We start from the raw sequence: 26,472 nt of genomic DNA on the forward strand, positions 1-26,472 counted from the left end.
TTATCCTTTCCTAGAGATAAAACACAACAGTTACTCTCACAATGTCTGAAATGCCATGAGAGTTTCTTGAGGTTCATAGGAAGAGACGCTAAAGACAAGAAAAATGTAGCCAATTTTGTTAACTGAAAACCCTCTGGGGGAAAACTACAGCAACTCTTATCTACCTGGCATAAGTATGTCATTTCAATTTAAAATATAAACATTGAAATCTCACACCTATATGATTTAAGGTATGGTCAGTCTTTTGCCGTAAGGCCTGAGCATTTCCTCTAAGTGTAGATATCTCCAAAATGAGTTTCAGGTTATCTTCTTGGAGACATGGCTGATTTTCTGTATTGCACACGGAGCCATGCCACAGGACTAAACCAGACTACAGAGCAGCCTGGCTGTCCGCAGGAGCTGCCCCTACTCTTTTTGTGCATTTTATGTGACAGTTCCCCTCTTTCCAAAGACAAGAATAACTTCCTGGATTTTTGCAATATTCAAAGCACATCATATCAATGATGAATATAAAGGGCATAAACAAGTCCAAGAACAAATAACATATTTTTTTTTGGCAAGCAGATAGTTTCAGAGCAAAGAAAGGTCTGAATCAAAAAGAAAGAGAAGGAAGCCTGTTCGTCCATTCCATAGCAGTGGCCTTGGGTAGGTATTGGCAACATCACCCAAGGAAGAAAAATGATGGTTAGCGAGGTACAGCAGCTCAGGGTCCCATCTGAATACCAAAACCTGATACACATGGGAGATAGAAATGACTGTCTCTATGACAACAGTCCGAGCAAAGGGGAAAAGCTTAACTCAAGGTCAGAGTCTTTGCAATCTCTGATTTTTGCACCAAAGAGAAGGGACCGTATTCTTGAATTGAGGACCTATGTCCCTCTAGGTCATGATTTCAGCCTCCCCCTACTAGGAGCATGTCTGAGATTGGGAAAGATTAAAGCAGGTTCCAAATTGGGAGATTTTTAAAATGCCACATGTCTGTGGTTATCTCAGCAGCTGAAGTACACAGGGGGCCATGAAAGCTGCCAATGTCCCCAAATTGCAATTTGTCATACCTGCTTGTTGGCAGACAGAGAGCCCTATAGGACAATGAACTTGACCCCATCTGTCTGAAAACCCAGCTGCCTTCTCCACAAAGCAGAAAAACCCCTGTGCTTCTAGTAGCAGTTGGCTTAGGGAGGCAGGAAGGGCATTGTGTTCAAGACCAAGCTACCTACTTTTGGATCAGATCTGGCCTTGTAATACACGTGTGCCTTTGTCATGAATAGAAAGTACATACTTCACTATGAAATAAGATTTTGCCATGGAAATATACAGGACTTGAGAAAAATACCAAAAGGACAAAAGGTCTTGAAGCATTTTCAGGAAATAAAGGCTTCAGGGGAAAGTAGCACCAGGCAAAGATTGGAAGCATTGCTATGTCAAAGCCAGCCTCTCAGATCAGCATGGCCTGGGGTTCAGGGCTTGTGGTCCCTTTCCTGTGGGCTGGTATTCATTCGCCTTTTAAGTCCTGCAGAATTACGAAGGATCCCTTCCGACTCTGAAATCCAAGAAGCTGGCTATTTACAAATACAAAACAAGAGCCTGGGGACTCAGACAGGGCCTGTGTGTGTGTGAGGGGGGGTGGGGGGGGATATGTGGACATGTAAAGCACCCCTCCCCATCAGAAATCCTGTCCCCACATTGGCAAGTGCATGTGCAGTGCCGCCTACAAGGCTGCTCCCGTTGCTCTCTAGCTCACTGCAACGCCAAGCACCAGAAGGTTCCATCTCTTCACACTTGACATGATCACATTTTCCCCTAAGATGACACCCCTTTGATTGTGATCTGGACCAATTGAGATATTCAAATGAAGGGGAGGTTCTGCATGAAGAAAGATTAAAAGAGGTGAGAGTTGGACGTTCCTTTAAGTAAAACTTTTCTGCCGTATCATCCCTACTTCCTGTCAAAATATGCTTTAATTAGTTTAGAAATGTTTTAAGGATAAATGGCAAAGGCTTTGTCTGCAGCCTATCCCCGCAATGCTGCTGTCAGACTAATCTGATGTCACCTCCAGTGATTCACCTTGTGCTCAGACGGTTTCAAAGGGAACAATGAAAGAGACCATAAGCAAATCCACCCCTTCCCTCTTTTACTGAACTGGTTAATTCATAAAATAATAGTGCAATAACAGAGCAAGGGAAGGGGGTGAATTCTAATGTGTATCTTTTAATGAAAATAACAGTGACCCAGGCTTGATTCAAAGGCTTTGGGGGATACCACCGAGATGTAAGAGATAGTGATAACGTTGACAGAGATTAAGTAAGGAGTACTGTTTCCAGACAGGAAGTTCTTGAGCAGGATTAGGACAGACTTCAGGAAGAACTGCCTACTCCTACTTTATTTTTATAGTATCAAGGCCACCACCATAAAAGTGGCCTGAAGTGACACCAGTAATTACTCACTGTGGCAGTAAGTGGGTGGGGTACCAGGAGGAAGGAAAAGCCCCAGTCTGCCCAGCCCACACCAGGGGTGGGGAGAACTTGTAAGTTGTCCTGTAAGGTGTCACAGTCTCATCATCTGACACAGAGCAGGTATGGGAGAGACAGGATGCCTTGGAGGGATGCCAGACAATGGGGACTAGGGGTGCGAAGGTGGCTTAGCTATGTTTTCTAGCGCTCCCTCTGCTGGAGAGTTAGAAACTGGCAGGTACCAGAGCATCTCTAATAAAGATGGCTCCACGGGAGCAACTGAGGCCTTTGCAGTACATGGGTCTCAAGCAGGAAACGTCTTAAGGATACATGTTCTTACCCCAAATGATGGCCAGATTTTAGGAAAGATGAAGGGAACACATTCAAATGATTAGACAGAGAAAGGGATACAAAGAGACCATGACTGCCCTTTCTTATATCATTCCTGATTAATTTACCACACACCATTGAGCACACAAAATATATGGTTGGAAAGCCCTGGGGATACATGCGGAAGGAGGATTCTTCAGTGGTGCCCAGTGTTGTGCAGAAAGGAGCTGGTCAGGGTGAGGAAGCAGAGCACAGCATAGCTAATGAAGTCTTATAGTAGAGAGGTAAATGCATTTGTATGCGGAGCCAATGCCAGTCTGAGGCTATCTCCAGAGCCACATGGAGCTGCCCATGTCACCCGACGATTATCTCTTAGTGGAAATACCCTTTCCAGTACCACTTCAATTACTCCTTTTGTGCATATTGAGTTCTTTAGCAGTCTGAGCCGAGATGGGGGAAAATGTGTCTTCCATCTAGCGTACATAGCTGTATTCTAATGCTCACTGTTTAAGTGGGGACAGGGGACTGGGCTGGGACAGAACGGAACCCTTAGACAATACCTCACACGATGTTATTCCAGCATAAAGGAACTATTTTTTAATAAAATAAATTAAGTCAGGGGAAAAGAATAGCTTTGACAGGCCTCAAAATGCTTCTTGAAAATTCCCAAAGTTAATAATCCAATTTCTCTCAGTATTCTTTTAGAATCTAAAAATACACTATCTCTTTCCCCCCAGAATATAAGAATTTTTCAATCCTTCAGAAACAGCGTGCCTCCCTTCTGTAGACACTGTGAAGCCAACAATGACACTCAGAGTCAAAGTTGCCCATGTCCCCACATCTTGTTGGCAAAGCAATGATTTGTATTTTATTCAGGACAGAAGACCCCAAAGCAGCCACGGCCCTGGCCTTTGGTTAAGGGGAAAAAGTTAGAGAACCTTTTTCTGAAGTCCAAATTAGCATCAAGGAAAGAAGTCTGTCAATTTCATAAGAAAACAAATACCCTGCAGTTTTAGGTGAATATGGGGATTTTCTAGAGCTTAAATACAGGTTCAGATTTGCCCCAAATTCCTGAGTTGGGCCACAAAAGAGTCTCTGGGAAGATTTCAGTGATTGCTGAGTACAGGGGTCCCCAGGCCCTCCCAACAGCCTCTTCCTTTGGCCAGGGCCAAAGGAACAGAGCCTGCCAGGGACTCAGAAGCAGGCTATTCACTCCCAGAAGTATCCAGGAAGCAGTCTCTGTCTAGACACAGGAGCAAAGAAGCATCCAAAATGACAAGGGCAGGTGAGGAGCGGATTATGATCATAACCAATTCCTGCGACCTGGGGGATGGGGCACACCAGAATAGATTTCAAATAGGAGGAAAGTCCTGCATTCTCTGGAATGCACTGCAATTGCACCCCAAAGAGAGAAAGCTGTGCTTGTCACTGAGGCTAGAATGGCAATATGTAACTGGCTACATTTAATAAAGGGTTGACCACCTTCTAATTACAAGTCATGATCTTGGCATGTTCTATGAGACTTGCTAAACTCATATGACAATCTCATAGTCAGCTGGCCACATTCCTGCCTGCCTGGGGGAAGTGATAACAGGCAGAGCTTATCAAAATGTCTAAAGTTTACTTCTGCTGCGCTGGGTCAGGGCAGGGCTCCCTCAGGGCTGTGTGCCTGGCCTGGCCTGGCCTTTCACTTGGGCACTCCCATGAGACCTGGTGTGGAAGGTAAGGTGGACAGGCTGGGGCCTCAGCAAGGCAAATCCCAAAGGTCAGGGAAAAGTTAAAGGGTATATTCTGAAAGATCACTCTTTAACCAGCTTTAGATACAATGCATTTTATACTCATAATGCCTTTGTCATAGCAAATATCTTTATAGTCTCAGTAACTGAATATTACTGGATAGGCAACTATGTCTGGTGTTTTTAAATCTTATAGAACTGCTATAAACAGATATAAAATACATGAAATAGTGCTGATGGATAGCAGATTTATATCTAAAAATTAAAAAGCTAGTAATTATAAATCATTATTACTTGATTGGAGTGAGATCCATATCCTCATATAGGTCAAGATATATTTTATAGAGATGGAAGATAAAAATATAGCCATATACTATGTATAATTATATAATATACAATAAACAGAATTCTACAAATTGAACACACATTAAATGTAAAACAACACAGGCTGGGTTGTGCAGCTCTGTGAGTTTGGAAGGGAGGAGATTCCATTCAGTTCAGTTTATTGTGACTCAGTAAATAAAGAGGGTGTGCTCTGAGAGGCCAGCACCGGCTGCCTACCACAGTGAAAGATGGAGTCAATGTGGCGTGTGTGTACCTCAGTGGATTCTCAGATAGACATGGAGAGCACTTGGCCAGACCGTGGCATGCCAGGGTGTTGTGTATGACCTGTGAGTAGGTAGACTTCACTCTTCTAGAAAACTCATGGAAGGAAAGGAAGACAAGCCACCATGCAGGATGTGGTGAAGGCGTTTACCATGTTGGCCTTGGACACTTTGGAGGTGGCAAGAACAAGACCCAGCTATTTCAAGGCCAAGGGGAAAATGACAAGGTTCTGCAATGGGCTGGTAGAATATGTGGATACTGGGGAGGGGAACAGTGTAAGAGCCACTGGATTAGCCGTCGGGGAGGAAGGAAAAATCTGTGTGTATCTAGGAATATAGACAAGGTGTAGAGTGCCCCTTAGATGCTCTATGGGGAAATGTTGAGAGGAAAACGATGGCTACTTTGGATTTTATATCTTCTGCTTGGAGAAGATGTAGATAAACAGAGTAGAGAGAAAGACAAGTAGTTGCCTAGATTCCTCTAGCACACAAGAGAGCACAGCCTGGGACAGTCCCTACTACCAGCTTTCTCTGGACAATGCTTGTGTTTTCCCATACAGAACATGTCCATACAGTAGTTGCCTGTACCTCACTAGGAGCTATACTCCTATACATTACTTATCATATCCAAAGACTCAGGGTAAGAGCTCCCCACGCTCCCAGTGCATTGGCTCTTGGGAATTGTCCACTGAGTGGAAGACTCTCAATCACCACTTCACAGCCAAGGGAATTCAGGTCCCCAAGGTGAAATGATGTATCCACAGTGGCACAGCAAGATGTGTAGAGTCACAGCACCAGGGACTCTGTGATCTAACTCAAAGAGAATTAAAAGCAGAGGGTAGGGATCTGAGCCTCACTGGGCCACAGGGCATTGACAAAGAGGAGGAATGAAATATTTGGAGTCTTCTACTTCAGAAAACAAGCAAGAGCTTCAGAAAACAAGCAAGAGGGACCACACTTACCTGCTTTTAGATCTTTCGTGCTTTAAAATGAGAAGCAGAGAAACGCATCACCTGAGGCATTCATTTAAGCTGAGATATAGGCATCAATTGGCAGAACCTAAGTTTTGCAAGAGGTTCAAATGAGAGAAAAGAGGCACCAAAATATTTTTCTGCTGCCTCCCTTAAAGTGGCCAGGAGAAGCATTAATAAGAAACTTAGTATCTTTCACAGGAAGGAAACCGAAGCTTGGATGTGGGCTGAGAGAACTGTCTGAGATTTAGATGAGGGCAATTTTACTTCTTTAGAAATATACACACTATGCTGAAGAGACGGCTCAGATGATAAAATGTTTACCTTGCAAGCATGGGAACAAAACTGAGCCTAATCTGAGAACACACAAAAATCACAGGCATCCTGCAAAGACTTAAAATCCCAGTGCTGAGAACATAAGTAAATTCTTGGAGCTAGCAGGCCAGCCAGCCTGACTTACTTGGAAAGTTCCACACCAGCAAGAGATTGTTTAAAAAATAAAACAACAACAACAACAACAACAAAACCAAATGCACCAAATAACAACAACAACAAAAGTCATATGGCACATGAGAAATAGTATGTTAATCTCAAGTTTCTACATACACATGCAGACATGTACAGGAACATGTGTATGTATGCATCAACACATGCACATATACTAGAAATATACACAACAATAATTTGTATAAACTCTCATAACTAAAACTTATCTTTAAGACAAAATGATTAAAGAAATGGAATGACTTTGCATCCTTTAATCATGAATTCCCGGGAGCCAAAGAAGAGTGTAGCCAAGGCTTTGCAACACTTGCAAACAGGGCTTCTGCCCACTGGGCATCCCTCCTGGGAGGCATAGTTTTAGATTTCTAGAAAGAGAATGGAGGTGCGAGCAAGGAAAGGAAAGCTTCAGAGGAGTTCAGTAATGCCCTGCACAATAGCTATTGACACAGTGTCCCTGGATCTTTCTCTTCCACTCAGTGCAAGGTACATCCTATTATCTGATGCCAGGGCCCACTTATCCAAAAAACACTGGCCGGTTCCCAGTCCAAATGCTAAATGCTCCAAACTAAATGCAAAGCAAAGAAGTAACTCAAAGATAGAAGGTGAGGATCTGTAGTCAAGTTGCAGAAATTGTGTGTAACTGGAATAGTGGGGAGTTGAATGTGGTATTCCATGTCATGAGCCAGAGAAAATACCCCAGGTGAGCAAAGGGATGGCGACAGGAAGCAGGCAAGGAAAACAGATGATGATCACTGTTCATAGAAGCAGATGAGGGGTCATCATCCCAGAGTTAAGATAAAGACCAAAGCCTGGGCTACTGGCCATCTGCCAGGCAGGCCTCCCTAAACTCTACATGGTCAACTGGCAGTCCTCAGAGATGGAGGACTGGAGACGGAACAGCTGTACAGCTCTGCAGTATCCAGGACCTCAGTTCCTAGTGCAGGCCATTTGGCCATGAAGATCAAAGAAACCTTTCTTCTATGTGAGGCAGAGATAACCAGATTCTTCTTAACCTTGTAATGCTGCACTGTGCACTCAGCCATCTACTTCCGACCCCAAATAACCCAGAGAGCACTTGGACAGGAAGAAACTGCGAACAGACAGCAATGGGCAAAAAAATTACACATTTTTGCTACTGAACAGCCAGAGTTCACCTATTCACAGTGCCGCATGCATATCATCCCCAGACAGATACACTGGAACCTGGATGACACAGAGCAGGCAGTGAGGAGATGCAGGGCTCACAGTCCCTGTGTCATTAAACCCCACAGCAGGGTTGTCCCAGCAGGAACTCCCAGGCTTGGTGGCCATCTTCTACCATGCCTCTGTATCCAGGATAAGCACAAACAGGACTGTGCTCAACAGATAAAGTCGAGTCATTTCGTTAACAAGAACTCAGATTAGATTACTCTGTGATTACATGGTTCCGCGGTGTGATAAATTGGTTAATGACAGGATTCCCAATGTAGTTGCTTAATGGGAATTCGATAATTACAGGTGCCCAGGATTAGATGGTAGTCTAGCAAGTGCTAGCCATATGCTCTGTTGTAACAACTGGAAAGCTACCTGGGATGGCCAAAATGGCCTTGACATGGAGGAAGTGTTTCAGTATTATCTTAGCTAAATGTCACAGCTCACAGATTCCTGAAAGGCTCTTGTTGCTGAAGCTTCCAGACTGAGAATTCTCTAATGCTTTTTTTTTAATCAGCACCAGACTCAATTATGAAATCTGCAGTCAACACATAACAGTAAGAACAAAGTAATATTGGAACGATTCACTAACAGTGAAATAGTCTTTTACAGACTTGTATGTCTGAGAATGTGTTCTTTCTAGAATTTGATAAAACAGCAATTATCATTCCTTGAACTGGAGTCAATGTAAGCTCACTGATGATGCTAGAATTAACTCAGCCCTGCTCCCCAGACTCCTGCACCAAGACACGATCTCCTGCTTTCTCAGGGACCACAGCCCAGACAGGCTGGGATGTCACAGGTTCAGAATGTCCTAAGGTTTGCACATTGCACAGCTGTCCATAGGAAGGGCCTTGCCTCCATTGCCACACATTCTAGATAGGTGACACCTGAGCTTCAATTCTACTTCATGGAACTAAAATCTGTCTCAATGAAGATTTCATCAGATTCCTGAAAGTTGTCTTCTGACTTCCACACATGTTGTGCCATCCACACACATGCATGTGTACATGTGTGCATGCACATGTACACAAAGATACACACACTGTTCTTAAACACAGATGAAGAAAATAAGGCTTCTTACAGAAAAAACAAGAAGAGCATTAACTTTTCTTGAAATTAAAAAAAAAAACAAAAAAACAAAAAAACAACCTCAGTGACATTACTGCCTTTTACAATAAAAAAATGGTGCATGGAATTTAGAAATCAGAGTAGTCCACTTAATAGAGCTTGAATTTATTTTTGAGAATCCAGATTAATACGGCTTTGCTGTTTTGTGTTTCTAAAATGTCAGAATTTGGCTGGGATTAATGGTTCTCTAAATGGATAGGATTTTGTGCTTATAGATGGTTCACGGCTAGTCCCTCCGGCTACAGAATGTTATGAACATTCACTTAAGTCTACTGACGTTTAGTCTGGGGTCTGGACAAAGTGACAGGACAGAGTGGAAGACTCCAGAGCCCTACTTCAAACCACATGATCTAAAAAGCAGGTGATGGGAAGAGAAGCTCTCCAGTACCACACCATCACAGAAAAACAGTAGGCTAGGAGCCCATTCTAGCAGACCATCATCTTTCCCAAAGACAAAAATAACAACTCCAGTACACTGACAGCATTCCTCCCTGCATCTTCCTAAGTATCAGTGTATATTTTGAAACACATCTCCAATCTTATCTTTCTAACACAAGCATCCTTGCACACTTCTGCTCCCAGGGTATAATTACAATCTTGTATTGTTTTCACCAAACGTTATCTATGCTGCTTCCTAGGAAGCTGTGTTTGATAATAACAAAAACCTTTCAGTAGTGCTGAAGTGATAAACACAGGAGTCCTCCCCAGGGTCCTCTCCTAGCTGTAGTCCATAAGAATGTTTCAGACAAGAACAACTTTGCAAGAAGGCACGCCAAAGTCAGGCATTCGTGGTAGTGTCTGCCGACAGGCTTCTCTAACTGGAGGTGGTTGCATGGGAACACACAGCTTGATGCACTGCCAGCGTGTGTGTTATGTGTGTGCAAGTCACACACGGTTATGACTTCTGCCTCTTCCCTTGTTTGCCGGCTAGCTAATTTGCATGATGTCTATGTTGACAATTCAGGATGAGTAGCATGTTCAATCTGACTTTCACATTTTCTGTGGCAACAGATACATAATGGACTTAGATTTAAATTCTTTGTGTGAGGTGTATGTATATGATCTTGTGGTCATGTGCACACATCTGTGTATGTGGCAGCCAGAAGTCGAGTCATGCCTCTATAGCTCTTAATTTTATTTTAAATTTCATTTTTATTCATAACTTGATAATTCTGAATAATGCATTTTATCATATTCATCCCCCTACTCTAACTCCTCCCACGTCTACTTTCTCAACTCACACCCCCCCCCCACAACACATCAAGACCAATTGGTGCTGCCCATTTATTCTTGGATGTGTGGACTACCTCCCAAGGCTCAGGGGTCACTGAGAGTGTGGCCTCATGAAGAGTATTAAGAGCCAGAGGCAGTGAATACAAAGAAACATCTTCTGTGCTCAATAGGGCAGCTGCACATATGAACTCACAGCCATTTAGACAATATGTACAATCCTTGTGTAAACTTAAGCCACATAAAATCCCAGCATGAGCAAGAGATGTGGGTACAAAATCCTTCCCCTAACTGATGAGATATAGGCAAATGTCAGCTGCCAGGAGAGGGAGAATCAGCCCCTATTTAATCAGCATCTTCCTTTGTGAGGCAGGGCTTCCTCTCTGAACCTAGACTTCATTGCTTGACAGGCTGGCTGGCCAATGAGGTCCCGGGAACTGCCTGGACTCTGCCCAGCACCCAGCACTGGAGTTATAGACATACACCAGTACACATGGCACTCAAGCGAGAGTTGACAGTGGACCTCACATCTTCATGCTTGCAGGGCAAGCCCTTTCTTCACCGAGGCTCGCCTGAGAAAGTAGCCTACTTTTCCAAAGAAAAATGAGTCAGTCTGGAATAGATCACAGTGCTTGATAGTAAAAATATTATGGCTACCTGTTTATTATTAAACAGTGCAGTTACAGTATAAATCAACTCTGAATGAACACAGCCCTGATAGGAAGTCACAGTATCTCTTTGGGCAACGCGCTAATGCTGTGTTCTATCTTTCTAGTGTGGAGCTGGATTTCAAGCAACAAGAAGACAAACTGCAGCCTGTGCTGAGAAAACTGCACCCTGTCGAGGAAACTCAGGTCATCCCTTCGCCTTACACTCAGGAGACTCACTCCTCCACGCCCAAGCAAAAATCCAAAACTGAGTCCAAAAAGCATGGAAGGTGGAAACTCTGGTTTCTTTAAGACTCGTGGGCTCGGGAAGACCCGGACCGTCTTTTAAACCCACTGGGATTTAAGTGAGTCCTTTTCCAAATCGGACAGGATCAAGGGAACTGCGGTGCCAACGCGTGCTCCCTGCTTCTCGCCCTGCGTACCAAAAAGGCCTTCGCACCAACAGATAATCAGCAGCAAGGGAGTGACTGTCACCCCTTGCCAGCTGTCCTTTGCAGTTCACTGGTATGGGGTATAAAGTCTGACATAAAACTTACATAGTCAAAGATAAGGAAAAACTCTAACCCCAGACAGCACCCTCTTACCTAAGAATGAGTATCGAGATTGCCAATGTTCCATACGGCAGGCTTTGTAGACAGTGGAACTTCTCATTATTTTTGGCTCTTTATTATTATTATTTTTAAAATGAGAAGAGAAAGCAAGCCTTGTGCTGGCAAAGGACTTCATTTTTACCTTTCATTATGAAATAAGCAGGGGCGAGTGCAGTTTTCAGCACATTCAAATCCGGAGAAAGCACAATTTTTTTCAAGTGGTCGGAGACCATGAATAATCTCGAAAAATGTGACTCTATGTATATCTGCCTTTGTGTGCTGTAGCGCTAAGCCAAGTGACCACATCTCAGTGTCAAATTGACACCACAGATTTAGAACCCTCTTCATCTCCAGATGGACGACATGTTTACTGTTCATTTTCCAAATGGCCAACAGCCAGGAACCACTCCCACCCCAACCCCAAGTCATGATATGCCTTCAATCATTGCAAGCTGGCAGGGTCAGAGCTCCTGGACACTAAGCTTTCTTAGATCTTGTTTTTATTCTTTGGGTACCCAAAGGCCAAATGATGAATCTGGCAAGAATTGGAAAACAGACAGAGATACACAATGGGTAATATAGTTACCTATAAATCACGGGTGCCTGGGCTGCTGCGGCAGAAAGCATTGGTTCTTTCTTTCTTTTTTTCCCCCCCTTTTTTTGTAGCTCAATCCCCAGAGATGCTCTTTATCCCTGAGTGAGCGCAGCCAGGTATTTTATACAGTTCTTTATGCTTTGTCACTACTATGTGAGATCTGACCATCACAGACAGAGACAGTGTGTTTCCCTTAGCTGCTACCAATGGCCAGACTTACCATTACCTACATTTAACCTATCAGTAAATTGTATTAAATGGCATACTTAGGGGAAAGCTGTGAATCAAAAGGTTTGAGGCATTTTTTAAAAATCTGCCGTATAATCAAGAGTTCTCTCTTGATAACACATGACAACATAAACCTCCACACCCTTGTTTTTTGCTCATCTCTTTGCACCTTTACAAGTATCTTTTTTATAGAAACCAAAATCCTCCTGTGCACTAGTGACATCGCTCAGTGTTCTGCTTCTCATGTAGGAAGTAGGGGTCTTCTTTTGGTTTTTATTCCTTTTTGTATAACTAACTTAATGTTTCGAATAGTTTGTGAGTATACCAGAAAAATCTAGTCTTCAGTGTCAGTCCAGCACGTCCAGCTGGAGCTGATGCTGATGGCAGCCTGGCAGATCACACTGCAATCCTGGTGCAGCTCAGTTTTGGGGGAGGGTCATGACCTTCTTTTAATGGGTAGGAGCTAAGGTATACCACATGCTTTTCCTCTGGACTGAAGAGTTTCATTTAGTTGTAAACATTTGAGTTATACAACAAGCTTTAAAAGAAAAAAAAAAGCTAAAAGAATATTTTGTATGAATACTCTTTGGGGACTACTCAAACTACACTAGAGGTATGCTTAATTTAAAATCCAAGGGCATGTGTATGCGTGCATGCACGCACAAGACACACACATGCAAAACACACTTGTACACACACACACACACACACACATGCACAAAAACACATGCCTATATGGAAGTATTCTACAAGAATACAAATCGGAAGAAGAGCAGTAAACAGGTCTGTTGTTGGAGAAGAGCCCTGACCAAGGTGATCCTGTACCTTGAAGGAAGTGCAATTGTTTCATGCATACTAAACTTTAAACACATGTTTCATGTTTTTATACTGTTTTTTAACTGATGTTATAAAATGTTCACAACCAGTTTTCTCTTCCTGTGTCTGAAGAATCCCATGTTGTCAATGAGTGAAAGGAAGGGGTCGGCAGACTTCTGTCCAGTGCTGGACATCTGTCTAGATGCGAGCATATGTGACTACCTGTGATGGCAATGTTTCCAACCAGTCTAGGCCCCCAAATAAAAGGATTGAACATGTGAGAGCCAGAAATGAAACTCTGAAGATAAACCAACTTCTCCTCAAAAGAAAAAGCATCTCCCAAAACTGAAAACAAAGTATATTGTCAAGCTCATTTCATAGCTGAATCACAATTTGCCAATGACAGAGGATGACCCTTCTCCTGGGAAGATTGAACTCAAAAGTTTCATACAAAACTAAGTAAAAAGTTCAGTGTCCCCTCCTATGTAGATGTACACATGGCATTATGTATAGAGAGTAAATTATTATACTTGTCATTAAATCTTTATTAATTTTTAAATAAAAAAACAAAGGTAATGTTTTGTGTGACTACCCAATTTCTTTCTCTGCCTCTTTATGTTGGGGGGTGGGTGGAATCTAAGAAAATAATAATGGATAGATACTTGGCTAGAAGGCACTCTGGTAGGATTCAAAAAGATGAGACTATCATGTGTACTCAGTGGTCTCTCTATGCCCACCCCTGACCCAGATTAAAGTTTGGCTGTTGCTTGGCCTAGAAGTAAGCAAGGAGAATCAACCTAGGGCCATGAACCTCAGCACATCATCTGGTAGCCGCTTGCTAGTGTGTACCTCCCCACAGACTGGTGGGCTGATTTTATAGGCTGTTTTTATCTGACACAGTTACTACCAGTGGAGGTACCTTCATGGGTGTCGTGTTAGCTCAAGACCAGAGCTACAGCTTCCCTCACCCACATCTCTTACCTTAAAAAAAAGAAGAAGAAGAAGAAGAAGAAGAAGAAGAAGAAGAAGAAGAAGAAGAAGAAGAAGAAGAAGAAGAAGAAGAAGAAAAATAAATGACCTTTCATACCTTTGGCCTCAGATAAGTATGAAGCCAATTCATGTATCAGAAGACAAATAGCTATATAACACAAATAACAAAAATGACATCCAGTTTTGAGAATTAATGTAAACTAATCAAGCCATAATGGGTAGCATGCGTTATGGAAGGTCACAGGACATGGGAAAGCTACTCATTAGTTTTTTACACCTTAGTAATTTTAATATAACGTACTTGCACAATCTGGTAAGAGTATGCAAGAATTTTACCTAGACAATGACACAATTTTTATTTCCTTTGCTATAAGCAAAGGAGTGAGCAACCTTGGTGGGGCTTAAAAACAAAACCCCAGGACCTAGCAATACAAAAACAGCAAGCAGGATCACCCCGACAGCACCAAATATACATGAACTTGTAAAGTCATTACTCGCACTATGCATACAGTAGAATGAATTTCTGAAGGCCACCAATTTAGTGGTCCAGCCAGAGTGACGCTTGGATTCAAAAGTCAAGTTTCTTCCATTTGAAATATCTATAATGCCTTGTTTCTAGAAATGAAGATTTGATTTTCTTACAGTAAGAAATTTTAAAAGCACATTGATACTTTAACTTCAAGAAAACACCAATTTCAACACCAAAGCTCATGGAGAGGAATGTAACATAAGAGTGATAAAACTATGTTGAGACTTAGTGAAATGGCATTCCTCTCCGAGGTAACATTTATAAGTAGTACCTTCCTCTCCTGCGGAAGCATCACAGGCTTCATAGATAACCTCGGATGCTGCCCGTGAATCCCTTGCCAAGACAGCCACTCCCCTGTCAAACACTGCACTTATCCATGCCCTACAAGTACTGAACTCTGCCCATGGCAGAGTCGGGTGAGGCATCGACTCTCAAGGTCACAGATGTTCAGATGTTCAGAACAGGACAATCCAGACAGCCTTTCCCCATCCATGTGCACTCTCCAGGGAACTCTTTCCTTAGGCGAGGCTCACATCTCTGCCTGAGTTGGTAATTTTCAGTCTTCTCGTGTGTACCCAGGCCAAGGAAAACTCTTTAGACATTGTCCTCACCCAATTACGTTTTTAAAGGACTCATTATCAGAATGGAAGTCTAATCATTTGAAAGAAGCAACCGACTAATGTAGCAGGAATGAATCATTGTTCTCTGGCTTATCCCAGGGAAGATGTATGTAGGTAGCTCCAGGTCACACCAAACCACTCATCTGGCCATCTCTGCACAGAATCACTGTCCCTGCATAATATCACACATCATGGGTAGGAATGCTCTAATTCTGGGAGTCTAGACAGGCTTCCAAGAGGAAGAGACAAATACAGTGAATGTAAAGTCAGACACAGTGTAAAACTGAATATGCCACTCAAGAGTCTCTCATGGTGAGTTCTACCCCTGCCAACTGTTTCATGTGGCAGTGGCCAGAGATGAGTAAGGGCAGTCCATTCTTCATACCAGCTTTCTTGATACTTAAGGGTTTGTCTTAAAGATCTTCTAAGTGGAACAGAGATTAAAAAGTCACTTTAATATAATGGTAAGGTGATAGCATAGCCTGGTCTCAGGATTTATACATTCTCCATTCTACAGCTGCCAAGTGGAGAAACCTTGTTTATATTTTATTAGTTAACTTACAGATTGATCTTAATGATGGCATTTAGGATCAAGAAATATTTTCTCGTGTATGAAATGCATTCCCGTGGTCACTTCAAATACAATTTACTTAAATAAATGGCACATGACGGAGTGCAAAGCAGCACTTATATAACAGCATTGCAGATGTGGATGAAAGAGGCCGCATACTGTCTGTGGCAGCTGGACCACTTCTGTGTGAGCTTGCCTGCTCCTAACTCAGTACAAACCAGGCAGAGACCGAATACCTAAGAAATCCACACCCAGAGGAAAGAGCAAACCCATTCCCAGTGCTAATTTTGACGATGTCACAGAATAAGTTTTTTAATAAAACATATCTACTCAGAATGTTTTGTGAAATAATTTCCATTTTAAAAAATTCATTTTGAGCAATCACTTATACCTTTCCAGCTGAATCATAGTCATACAATTTCCGCTACAGTTATGCAAAATGAGTAGCCCAAGAAGATGAGAACTTCTGGGGCACAATAGAATGGTACCGCTTGCGCACAACAGGTCTGTTAACCATTTTTTGCTGATTCCACCCTAGACGACCCACTGATGAGGCTTTTGTCCCCCTTGTCAGGGATGCTTTTGTGAAGATCCCCGCTAATCTAAATTCACAGAGCAACAGGGTAGCATTAAGTTAATGCATGCATCCACAGCTGATGCACACTGCAACGCCAAGGTGACACATACTGAGAAGTGCTGTGGTCTCACTGCTCTGCAAACAGCAGAGAGGGGACATGGGGATGGCAGATGACTGACAGACACATTTGTCAACAATTCACATCTTAAATGGCCGCTATATCTCAACACTGTCATCGCTTATTAAATAATTACAGCTCATTCACATTTCCGTTTGTGATTTCTTCCATGACAGCTTGGTTTTATAGAGCAAATTAAAAAAAAAAAAGTCTTTGATTCTTTTTTGTAAATATCTCAGATGTTCAGAACTGGGAGAAGTTGACTTAAGATCTCAATCCCCCCTTTGACTTCTGGAGACTTCTACTAAAGTCAGGAATATGGGAAATGGGCCTGAATATGAGAATTTCCCACACTTACCCACTCCCAGATAGTGTCTTGCACCTCGGATATCTACTTCATGTGGATGTGGTACAAGTGGGAAGGCCTAGTGGAGGCCCTTACTTCACCTTAAGAACATTAAAGAGTTCATTTCAAGGGGACTGCTATGTGGTCCTTAGAACACAAGGGCTTCTCCAAGCTTGTACACTAACCCATCACAAAACTCAGCATCAACCCAACATCTGGATTTTTGCCTGCAGAAGACTGTAGCATTTGTCTTATGGAAATGAAGCAAGGTAGGGATAGAAGAGGGCTTATTTTGCAAGGCTGCTGCCTACATGTAGGGCAGAAACCAGACAGGCGCTTTTCATACACTGATACTAGCTGACATGGGCCACAGCAATCAGCACTCCACCTTGGTCTCACAGCAGAGGTTAAGACAAGCTGGCACTAGAACCAGGAACCGCAAACATACAGGATTCCAATGTTCTGTACTTCTTTAGGCAGTGGGAGTGGGATGGAAGGAGCCACAAACAAGAATCTTCCAAGACATTTTAGCAAGTGCCCAGCTCAAGCAGCCAATAACAACTTGCTGTGGTTGTCATTAGGACTCAGGGAAAACCTTCCAAAGAGTCCTGAACCCCATACTCTAAGAGACACTCACCACATCTTCCATTTATCAAGCTTTGTGTACTCTACACAATCACCCACATCCCAAATGACATGTGTGAACTTGTATAAGCATCCTCTCTGCCCTCCTCACCCAGGTTTAGCTGGTAGTCAGAGTCCATGCACCAAGAGATTACAGCTCTAAGATAAAGAGTCACTCACTGCAAGAATGAAGCTCAGTTAGTGTCCAACTAGCCAGAAGGAGAAATGGCTATATATCCTTAACTAAAGGTAGGACCATGTTCTCTAAACAGAAGCAGAACTGTTGTTCCCTTAACCAGACAAAACAGTACTGTATCCCTATCCAGAAACAGAAAAAAGGCTCCCTCTCAAACGAGATGCTGACCCTCCACCTTAGACAGAAGCAAGGCTACTTTATCAGGCACCTTGGATTTAGCCTACCCGCCAGTCGGACCCTATCTAGATGTTGAAGCTTCAGCAAGACCTGAAAACCCCTGAGCACTGCAATGTCAGCAGCAGCCTTCAATCTAACTTATTCCAAGAAGGGCTACAGCGCAGAACAGCATGATGCTTGCTTTGGCTGCAAGCCACACTCCATCCATCCTACTGGGAAGCACTTTCCTAATTCCCATACAAGTGTATACAAAGTGCACCAGAGCCTGACTGCAGGGGAGCCCCCAGGTGCACTGGAGCCTACCCCCAATCTTGTTTATGGGGTTTAGTCTTCACTGACTGGTAACACACATTGATGTTTCCAGTTCCTGAGAAAGTCACAGTAAGAGAACATCAAGAATGCAATGCTGGAAAAGTCAACTAAAATGACAACCAGTTCACATGGAAGCCTGTTATTTTCTAATTCATACTGATGATAGCCCAAACTTAAATGATATATCCCTAGTCAAGGCAAATCTAAGCATGGCATGGGCTGCAAGTCAGAGACAAGTGCACAATTGCATTAGACATAAATACACCCAGTCTGCCTTCTGGGCTATGGTCCCCCTTCTGAGCTACCAGCTACTTCACCCACATGATGCCCCAATTGTGAAGCCTGTAGACGGGGACACAGGGCCCAGGCTAGGGTAGTTGTGCAAGGAACACCAGCTTCTCATCATTTGGTCTCTCCCTGGACATGTGAAAGGATCACAGGCCAACGAAGACCAATGTGCCCTTCCTGCTGACATGGTAGAGGACTACAAAAGCTTCAGTTTCTTCAATTAAGGAAGCTTTTTTTGTTGTTGCTGTTTTGCCTTCTCCTGAGAGGCTATCAGGCAAGGATAGCTAAATTGATGTGCACTTGATATTATAAAGTGGTAAAGAGGATGTACATGTGGGTCACAGGCCAAATGTAACCAAATGAAACCATTTGGGGGATGGAGACAACTTTCACACACCAGTCACCATGACACAGAGTTAAACTGACAGCGACCATTGAAATCTGATAGAATGTTCTTAAAATAAATCATTTTCCACAAATCATGACCTACTCTGAGAGAAACAACTACAATACATTTAGTAGACAATAAAATTGCTAAAGTAGGTTACCTCAATTACTTTTTAAGATGCTTCATAAGATGTTATCAAAAGTATTTTCAACATAAATACAAAGAAAGAAACCACCAGAAGAGTGAAGTCTTAGGAGAAAACACATATTTTTGACAAAAAGTGGGACAAGAATCCCAACACCAAGTGTTTCTGTTTCTGACACAATGGATAGTTTCCTCTTCCTGACAGACTATTACTCAATCACATGCTACCTTTAAAAAAGAAAGTTCATGTCCCAGTGGACAGGAGAGGAGTGATGTGATTGGTGTGTGTGGGGCACAGCCTTCTTGGGAAAACACAAGCAAGTCTTAGGCACTTACAATGAGTTCGGAATCCCGCCCCATGGAGATGACCGTCCTGTTCACAGTCCTGAGAAGTTTCTCCATGATGATCTGCACATGCCTCTGCGTCGGTCCCTGGAGGGAAAATACACCAATAAAAGCCAAGAGCATAGACCATCATGGCCCCCCAAGCCCAAGCACATGTCACCAAACCCAGCTGCTCTATATAGAGTCAATCAATTATAAGCCTTAACGAGATGAAAAATGGTCTTTGTCAAAGGCAAATGCCTTCCTGAAGAAAACTCGAGGCCTTTTATTAATTATAGCCCATTAATGATAATTTGTTACATAATCGTAGCAAATTAATTTAAGCAAACCTTAAAACTAAGAGCAAATCCATTTATACAATATAATGTTTATGATCCCTGGTGAGACCGCCAATTAGTCTTCCAGAGACGCTTGGCCATCTGTAAATGGAAGGCAGGCAGATAACAACGCGGACTGCTCTGCGTGTCACATCCCGATAACTTAACTGCCGCACAAAACAGAATGTTTTAGTACCAGGGCAGCAAATTATCTAAAATTCACAGTGCAATGGGGAGAATTTATTTCCTTGTTTAATGTGAAATGGGATTGCGGATTCTCCTCCGTGCATATGGCTTGAGTAGGCAGGCACCTAAGCAATCTCTGCATAGTCAAAAGCTCTTCCTTGAGGTTGCCCTACAACTTCTTTGCCCTGGCTTTTCTCTGAAAAATGTAAAGGGCCTGGCATGGGAGCACTGAGGCTGGGTCTGAGGAAGACACCCAAACCTTGGGCCAGGGCCATGCCACTGAGGAAGCTGCCTCATTGTCCAGCAAAAGTTGTATCTGATCCTTTGAGCACAAGCCACACAGAATGGGATAGTCGATCATCATTGTCAACTCTCCTGGATTAAGGACTACCTAGGGCATTAGTAAGGTAAAGCTTTGATTGGCTTTCCACAGAGGATTAGCTGAGAGGGTAAGACACACCCTGAGTACAGGTGGCAGTAGCTCATGAGATGGAGTCCTGGACTGAATAAAAAGGGGGAAAGGAGAAAGCCACATGAACACTAACACCCACCCATCGCCCTTTTCTGCTTCTAGATTTCCGCAAATGGAAGCAAGCACCCTCCTGTAGCTACAGATAGACCTTGGCCCAGCTCTCCTGTTACCACTCCCCCAACTCAGTGTTCTGGATCCTCTGAACTTGAGCCAAATGACTCTTATCAGGTCTTTAGTGAAAGCAAGAAAAAAGGGAAGTAACTCCTGCAGGCAAGTGCTTACAAGGAAGGTGTCCAGGCCATGCAGGAAAGAGTTCAGAACAAGCCCTGTTTACATAAAATCCAGACTAGGACTGAGGGAACCGAAGGTACACTGGGGAGCCTTAGGCACACTGGAGCCCACCCCCAATCTTGCTCATGGGTTCAGTCTCTGCTTACTAGTAACATACAAAAGTGTTACTGTCCTGATGCTAGACATACCAGAATAATCAATGACATTACCTAAGTGTATATTTTACATGTGCACAAACACACACTGTTGATGGGAGAGAGTGGGAGAAGCATTCATATACCTGCCTGAATCAGATTCAGAGTAGAGAAATAAAAATGCCACTGGAATAAAAACAAGATTTAGAAACACAAGAGAGAATTGCAAAGCTCAAGAAGCACTAGACGATTCTACCTGTGGGGAACAGAGCAGAGCTGGCTTCGTTCATGTATTACTTAATAAATGCAAGCACTATAAAAAAGAAGGGTAACCACCCTGCCGAGCCTTCGCCTGACCTGATGGATGAGAACTTTGGCCATGGGAAACATCTTAATAAGAAAACATAGGAAAACAAAGACTTGATTTCAATTCAGAAGGGTGACTACTACAATGTAAAAATGGCACAGACATAAATAAAAAGAACTCAAGGGTAAAAGTCTACAGAGAGAAAGGCTAAAAGTGAAGGGCATTGCTTTTTCAACAAGGAAGTTCTATTTGTCGCATGTGTCCAAGGCTTAGCGGATGTCGGGTGAGGCTGTCCACAGTATGATCTCCATGACTCACCACATCCTTCCGGTATAGCACCTCCAGGATGTTGCTGAGCAGCTGGCAGCACGCCTCCAGATCCTCCTGCCTCTCCAGGTGGTACTTGAGCTGGTCCGTCATCATGGGGAGCAGGATCTCTCTGCAGTCTGGATAGAACAGGATTGTCAGTCAGTGGGAAATACCGTGGAATCCCTCAGGTCTGTAAGAAAGCTGTGAGCCCTCTTAAGTGTCTGATTCACAAGGTGTGGAATGGAAAGGAATGCCCACATGGGCAAATGGATTGATGACTAGGAAGCCATTCCCACTGCTGTCAATCATTCACAGACGGGTACCTGCATGCATTTGCAGGTCTCTGTGTAAACACAAGTCACAAACGTATTTGTCACATATAAATACATATCCCCCACAGCTGCACATGTGATAGGTTATCAACTAGCATCTCTTACTTTCAACAGTTTTGCAACATTAAAAGGAGTACACCCCCCCCCCAAAAAAACCCTATACTATCTGCATAGTTCCAGTCTTTTCATAAAGTAAACAGGCGATATACTCTTCTTAAGTGAAAGAGCTCAGCCCTGGGCTGAGACAATAGTGCCCAGCCTTTCCTTCTTAGACAAACTCTCTGGAGTAGGCTGAGGAGGCAGGGTGAGAAAACAGAAACCAAGAGCAGAGAAACAGGAATGTGAACAAAACCTTGGGAGTTGAGGACAGGGTCATTGTGGTTTAATTAGGAAGACAGCAAGAATTAAACATCAACAGCAGAACAGCATGTGCTCAGGTTAAAGAAGAAATGAAATTCCTAGCTGTCTCTTCCAGTTTGGAAATCCAGCTGAATCCTGGCAGCATCCACTTTCCAAAATGGCCTGCCTGTTTACAGTCCCTAGTTCTGACACCAGTGCAGCCATGTTTGCCTCCTTTGAGATGCAAAGCAGGTGAGCACAGCGGAGCTCTGCAACAGGAAATAGATGGAGCTGGGTTTCACGATTGTACATTTTAGGATTTACGACATTAATGAAACATAAAAGCATGTTTTGCATTAATGTTCCCCGGGTTTTTTTTTTTTTTAATGGAAAGAAAAGGAAATCTCACACAACAATGAGCCAGCTCCTCCACAGATTCAGAAACATACTCTGAACTCAAAGGCACATCCTGAACTTTCCCAAGGACAACAGTTTGGTGAGAGACAGGAGGAAGTCTCTTCCTGCACAAGGCAGGAACAATCAGAAATAAATAACACAAGTCCCTCTGCCCTATGGTCTCCCAGGGAGACACACGTAGATAGCTTAACCAGGGCATTCTCAAATTCCACTTGTATCTTCTCCCTAGAGAGAGACTAGGAGGAATTCCATGTTCCAGATGAAGTGTGGCCCAGCGCGTGTATACATGATGATTAATCATCACCATCAACTTGACAGGATTTAGAACAACCTCAACAACACACCTCTGGATCGTCTTGGAGGGTTTCTCCAGAGAGTTTTAACTGAGGATGGCAGACTGACTCTGATTACAGGAGGTGCTGTAGAATGAGGTTTGGTCCAGGCGTGAATAAGAAAGCATTTGAAAAGCAGCTTGGCCAGGATTCCCTGCCTTTTGCTTCCTGTTCTGTTCAAATGTGATGTGGTAATGAGTGACAACCAGAGCTGCTCCTGCCACCATGGCTCTGTCCCATAGGCCAAAAGAAACCCTTAATCTCATAGGTTCACTCTTGACAGATATTTGGTCATGGAGATAAACAAACAAACAAACAAGCAAGCAAACAAAAACCTGAGTAATTCGACATGAATACTTGGCTTCTCTGTTGATACCTAATTGTAATAATCAACCTCTGGGCAGATGTAATGCATAAGGCAGGCCAGCACCGCTGGACATGACTCCAGGTGCTGTCTGGAATCCTGCAGTAAGCCAGGGGCAGATGGCTTTCTTGGCAGGTACAGAGCAAGGGTGCTGTCTGAGCTGGGAAGCTGGCCCTTTGTGTCTGGGTCTCCAGTGTCTGGAAGACTTCATCCTAATCCCCCACTGTCTCACCTATCCCTGCCAATGACCCTATGGAATAACTTAAGTGTTCTGCTGATAGGACCATGCCGTTTGAGCTTAAGAGACATACTCCAATATGCCAAGGTATGCTGCCACTCAGGATGTAAGAACTTCCCAAAGATAGACTATCCAAGGGAAACAGTACAAGAAAATGACCCCTAGAACAGGCTATCAACAACCCACCCCAGATGCCTTTCCTATACAGCTTCAATGTTCACAAGTTACAACCACTTGTAACTACATTTAAACTACATCTGCTGCCTTGAGACATATGTAACACCTAATGCACAGCAACCCTCCAGACCAGTACCTAAGAATCCTCCTTTGCAGAACAATGCCCAAGCCCTGCCATTCATGATGGGTCCTCCCAGAGAGCACCAATTCAATACCTTCAGCTGAGCCCTATTTAAGTTCTGTTGGGAATATATGACTTCTGTGTACCCAACTCAACATAGAACAAGCCCTGACCTATGCCTGTCCATCTAGTTACTATCCATGTGACTGCCACCATTTTGGGGGTCAGATGAATTTCCAAGGTATATTAGGAAAAAAAAAAAAGGCAGATGTTCTCAATCAGTAGGTTTTGCCCCTTTAGGAGTCAAATGGCCCTTTCACAGGCATCACCTAAGATCATCAAAAAACCCAGTTAATTACATTATGACACATAACAATAATAAAACTACAGTTATTGAAGTAGCATTGAAAAATAATATTGTGGTTGGGGGTTACTACCACAGGAGGAGCTGCATTAAAGGGCCATAGCTTTAAGCACTGTGCTAAGATGTAATGAGTAGAAAGTCTTGTGAACTGGTCAGCACTGGCTGGAGAATAGATCTGTCTCTGAATGGTTCAGTGAGAGCTGACTGTTAGGCTCTGGAACAAGATGTCCCGGCCTAAGTCTTGGCCTTACAGCCCAGGTTATCTGTTTTGCTGGAAAAGCAGCAGTGGACTATCCTGTTCTCAGAGCTAATGGACTGTGCTGCTTCCATTTGTCAGTATTACCTCAGGATGAAGTAGGTAATTTTGCACTCTCATCTCAGGCAAGGAGATACTGCCCACCATGTTACGTTCCCTCATGGGAGGATCCACCACTAGGTCTTATCAACTTCAGTAGTCTGTTTTGTGCTGTCTCGTGGTGAGAAGCAATGCCACTGACAGTTTGTCATGTTTAAAACTATTTTAAGCTGGACTTGAATCGTCACATCTGTAATCCCAACACACAGGAGGCTAAGACAAGAGGACAGTTGTGAGTTCAAGTCTGCCAGGGCTACTTAATGAGATCCATAATGGCCTGGATTACACTGGGTGAGCAAATGAAACAAAAATATCCTAGAGCAGAACAATTTCCTTCACTCACCTCCCCAAGAAGATAAAAAGTCATTGGCTATGCTTTCTGACAGGTGAGTGTCAAGCTCTGCTGGAGAAATGGGGAAGAGAAGACTGTAATTGTGAAGACAGAGGGAGATGGTGTCTCAGGAAGGACTTGACACAAATCACTCTCTGCTGAGGCTCTAGGAAAGGGGCCCAGGCCCAGTACCACCACCATCACAAAATTACTTCTGCATTCAACTCCACATCTGAACAGAGATAGACAGATCCACCAGACAGATGGGAGGTTTGTCAGACATCCCTGAAGGCCAGAGGCCATACTGTTTAGACCAGGGATCTGGGGCAGGCTTCCAAGAATATACTGCAGCTTACAGCATTGTCCAACACTGTGCTGTCAGAAACCTACTTGTGCAGCCTCAATGGAAGAAACCCAATGTCCCCAGTATTGGTTGGGGACATATGCCAGAGCCATAGGCAAAGTAGTCATGCTTTATACCTCCAGGTCAACATTTTCAGAGCACCAAAAATACTGACTACGTAGACTATGCTTCTTTGCACTGGACAGTAAACTCTTGAGAAGAGAGTTTCCTGTTCAATAAAAGAAATAATCTCAGCATATAAACTAAGGCCTTTCTGTGTGTGCACACACACACACACACACACACACACACACACGAACATATGCATGTATGACTTTCTCTCCCTTAGAGATGAATTAGTTACTATGGACCACCATACACATTCATTTTACCTGAGAACCACAGCAATTCACACCTGCTAAGTGGTGAGGAAGACCTTGACATCCATATTAGCCCATCCAAACATTGGCAGACAGCTGAAGGACAAACACCCTCAATAAGAATGCTTCCATCTTACAGGGCATTCTAGTTTTCTGGATGGTTTCCAAGCCTGTCTGAACAATAGCAAACAGCTGAACAAGAGGGCATGTTTGTGTTAACTTGCTTTACTTTGCAAGTGCATGCAGATGGTAGGAAGACTAAAGAGCAGGCAGATCTACTGTCCACTACTGTACCTAGGCCTTAATGAATACTAGCTGTTTAAATTATAATTTTTATAATTTGTATTATTGTGTGTGCAATTTAGATTATAAAAGGCCAGGCTCTTTGAATGAATATACACAAGGAAAATTAATGCCTTACAGTGGCCTTAGATTGGATCTACCCACACAGTAGCTATTCTGCTACCTACTCCCAAAGCACAGAATAACATAAGTATTATAAAAACTCCTTTATTATTTTGAGGCAATGTGTGTCAACATAGCCTAGGCTAGACTCCAACTCATAATCCTATCTCAGTAACACAAATATTAGAGTTATAATTACATACCACACCACATTCATCAAACAAACCTTTATGTTTAATGGGTGATTTCCTGGCCTGTATTTCAATCTACAGAAGTCAAATGTTCTTAAATGTTAAATCATAGTAGGGCATGAAAAGCATATGTTACATCATGGCTGGAAGAACACACCTACAGGAGATTTTACAAACTCTGGTGGCCGTGACAGAAGTCTCCTATTCCACACAATGGGTGTTCCAACTGGGTGTGTGCAATATCCTTTCACAAGCACAGAATATCATATCCATCAAAACAATACAAGAAAATAAATAGCCTGAATCCATTCCCAGAACATTAAAAAAAAAAGCTTATATTAAAGGAAAAACACATTTATTTTACAAGTTTCAAATCAACCATTGATACATAGCCTCTGGAACACACTGGAATGCCTGCCCATAAGACTGATAGACTCTGATTCATGCTGTGAAATTCTTAAAAAGGCTTTTGATGAGTTCATCAAAAGAGAAATATG

The 26,472-nt window shown here is 43.0% G+C and overlaps 2 protein-coding genes across 2 annotated transcripts in view; one reads left to right on the forward strand and one right to left on the reverse strand.

The window, feature by feature from the left end:
* Insyn2a (inhibitory synaptic factor 2A) overlaps positions 1–13,552 on the forward strand; it is a 54,908-nt gene extending 41,356 nt beyond the window's left edge. Inside the window, exon 4 of the mRNA XM_052196515.1 lies at positions 10,924–13,552. Coding sequence (XP_052052475.1) covers positions 10,924–11,107 — 184 coding nt within the window. The 3' untranslated portion in view covers positions 11,108–13,552. The remainder of the gene's footprint in view (positions 1–10,923) is intronic.
* The window catches only part of Dock1 (dedicator of cytokinesis 1), a 510,172-nt gene that overhangs the window by 279,594 nt on the left and 204,106 nt on the right, over positions 1–26,472 (reverse strand). The window contains exons 26-27 of the mRNA XM_052196505.1: positions 21,296–21,423; positions 19,262–19,357 (exon numbers count right to left, since the gene is read on the reverse strand). Of these exons, the coding sequence (XP_052052465.1) occupies positions 19,262–19,357; positions 21,296–21,423 (224 nt within the window). The remainder of the gene's footprint in view (positions 1–19,261; positions 19,358–21,295; positions 21,424–26,472) is intronic.

Source organism: Apodemus sylvaticus, chromosome 1, assembly GCF_947179515.1.
Source record: "Apodemus sylvaticus chromosome 1, mApoSyl1.1, whole genome shotgun sequence".
In the NCBI taxonomy this organism is placed as follows: domain Eukaryota; kingdom Metazoa; phylum Chordata; class Mammalia; order Rodentia; family Muridae; genus Apodemus; species Apodemus sylvaticus.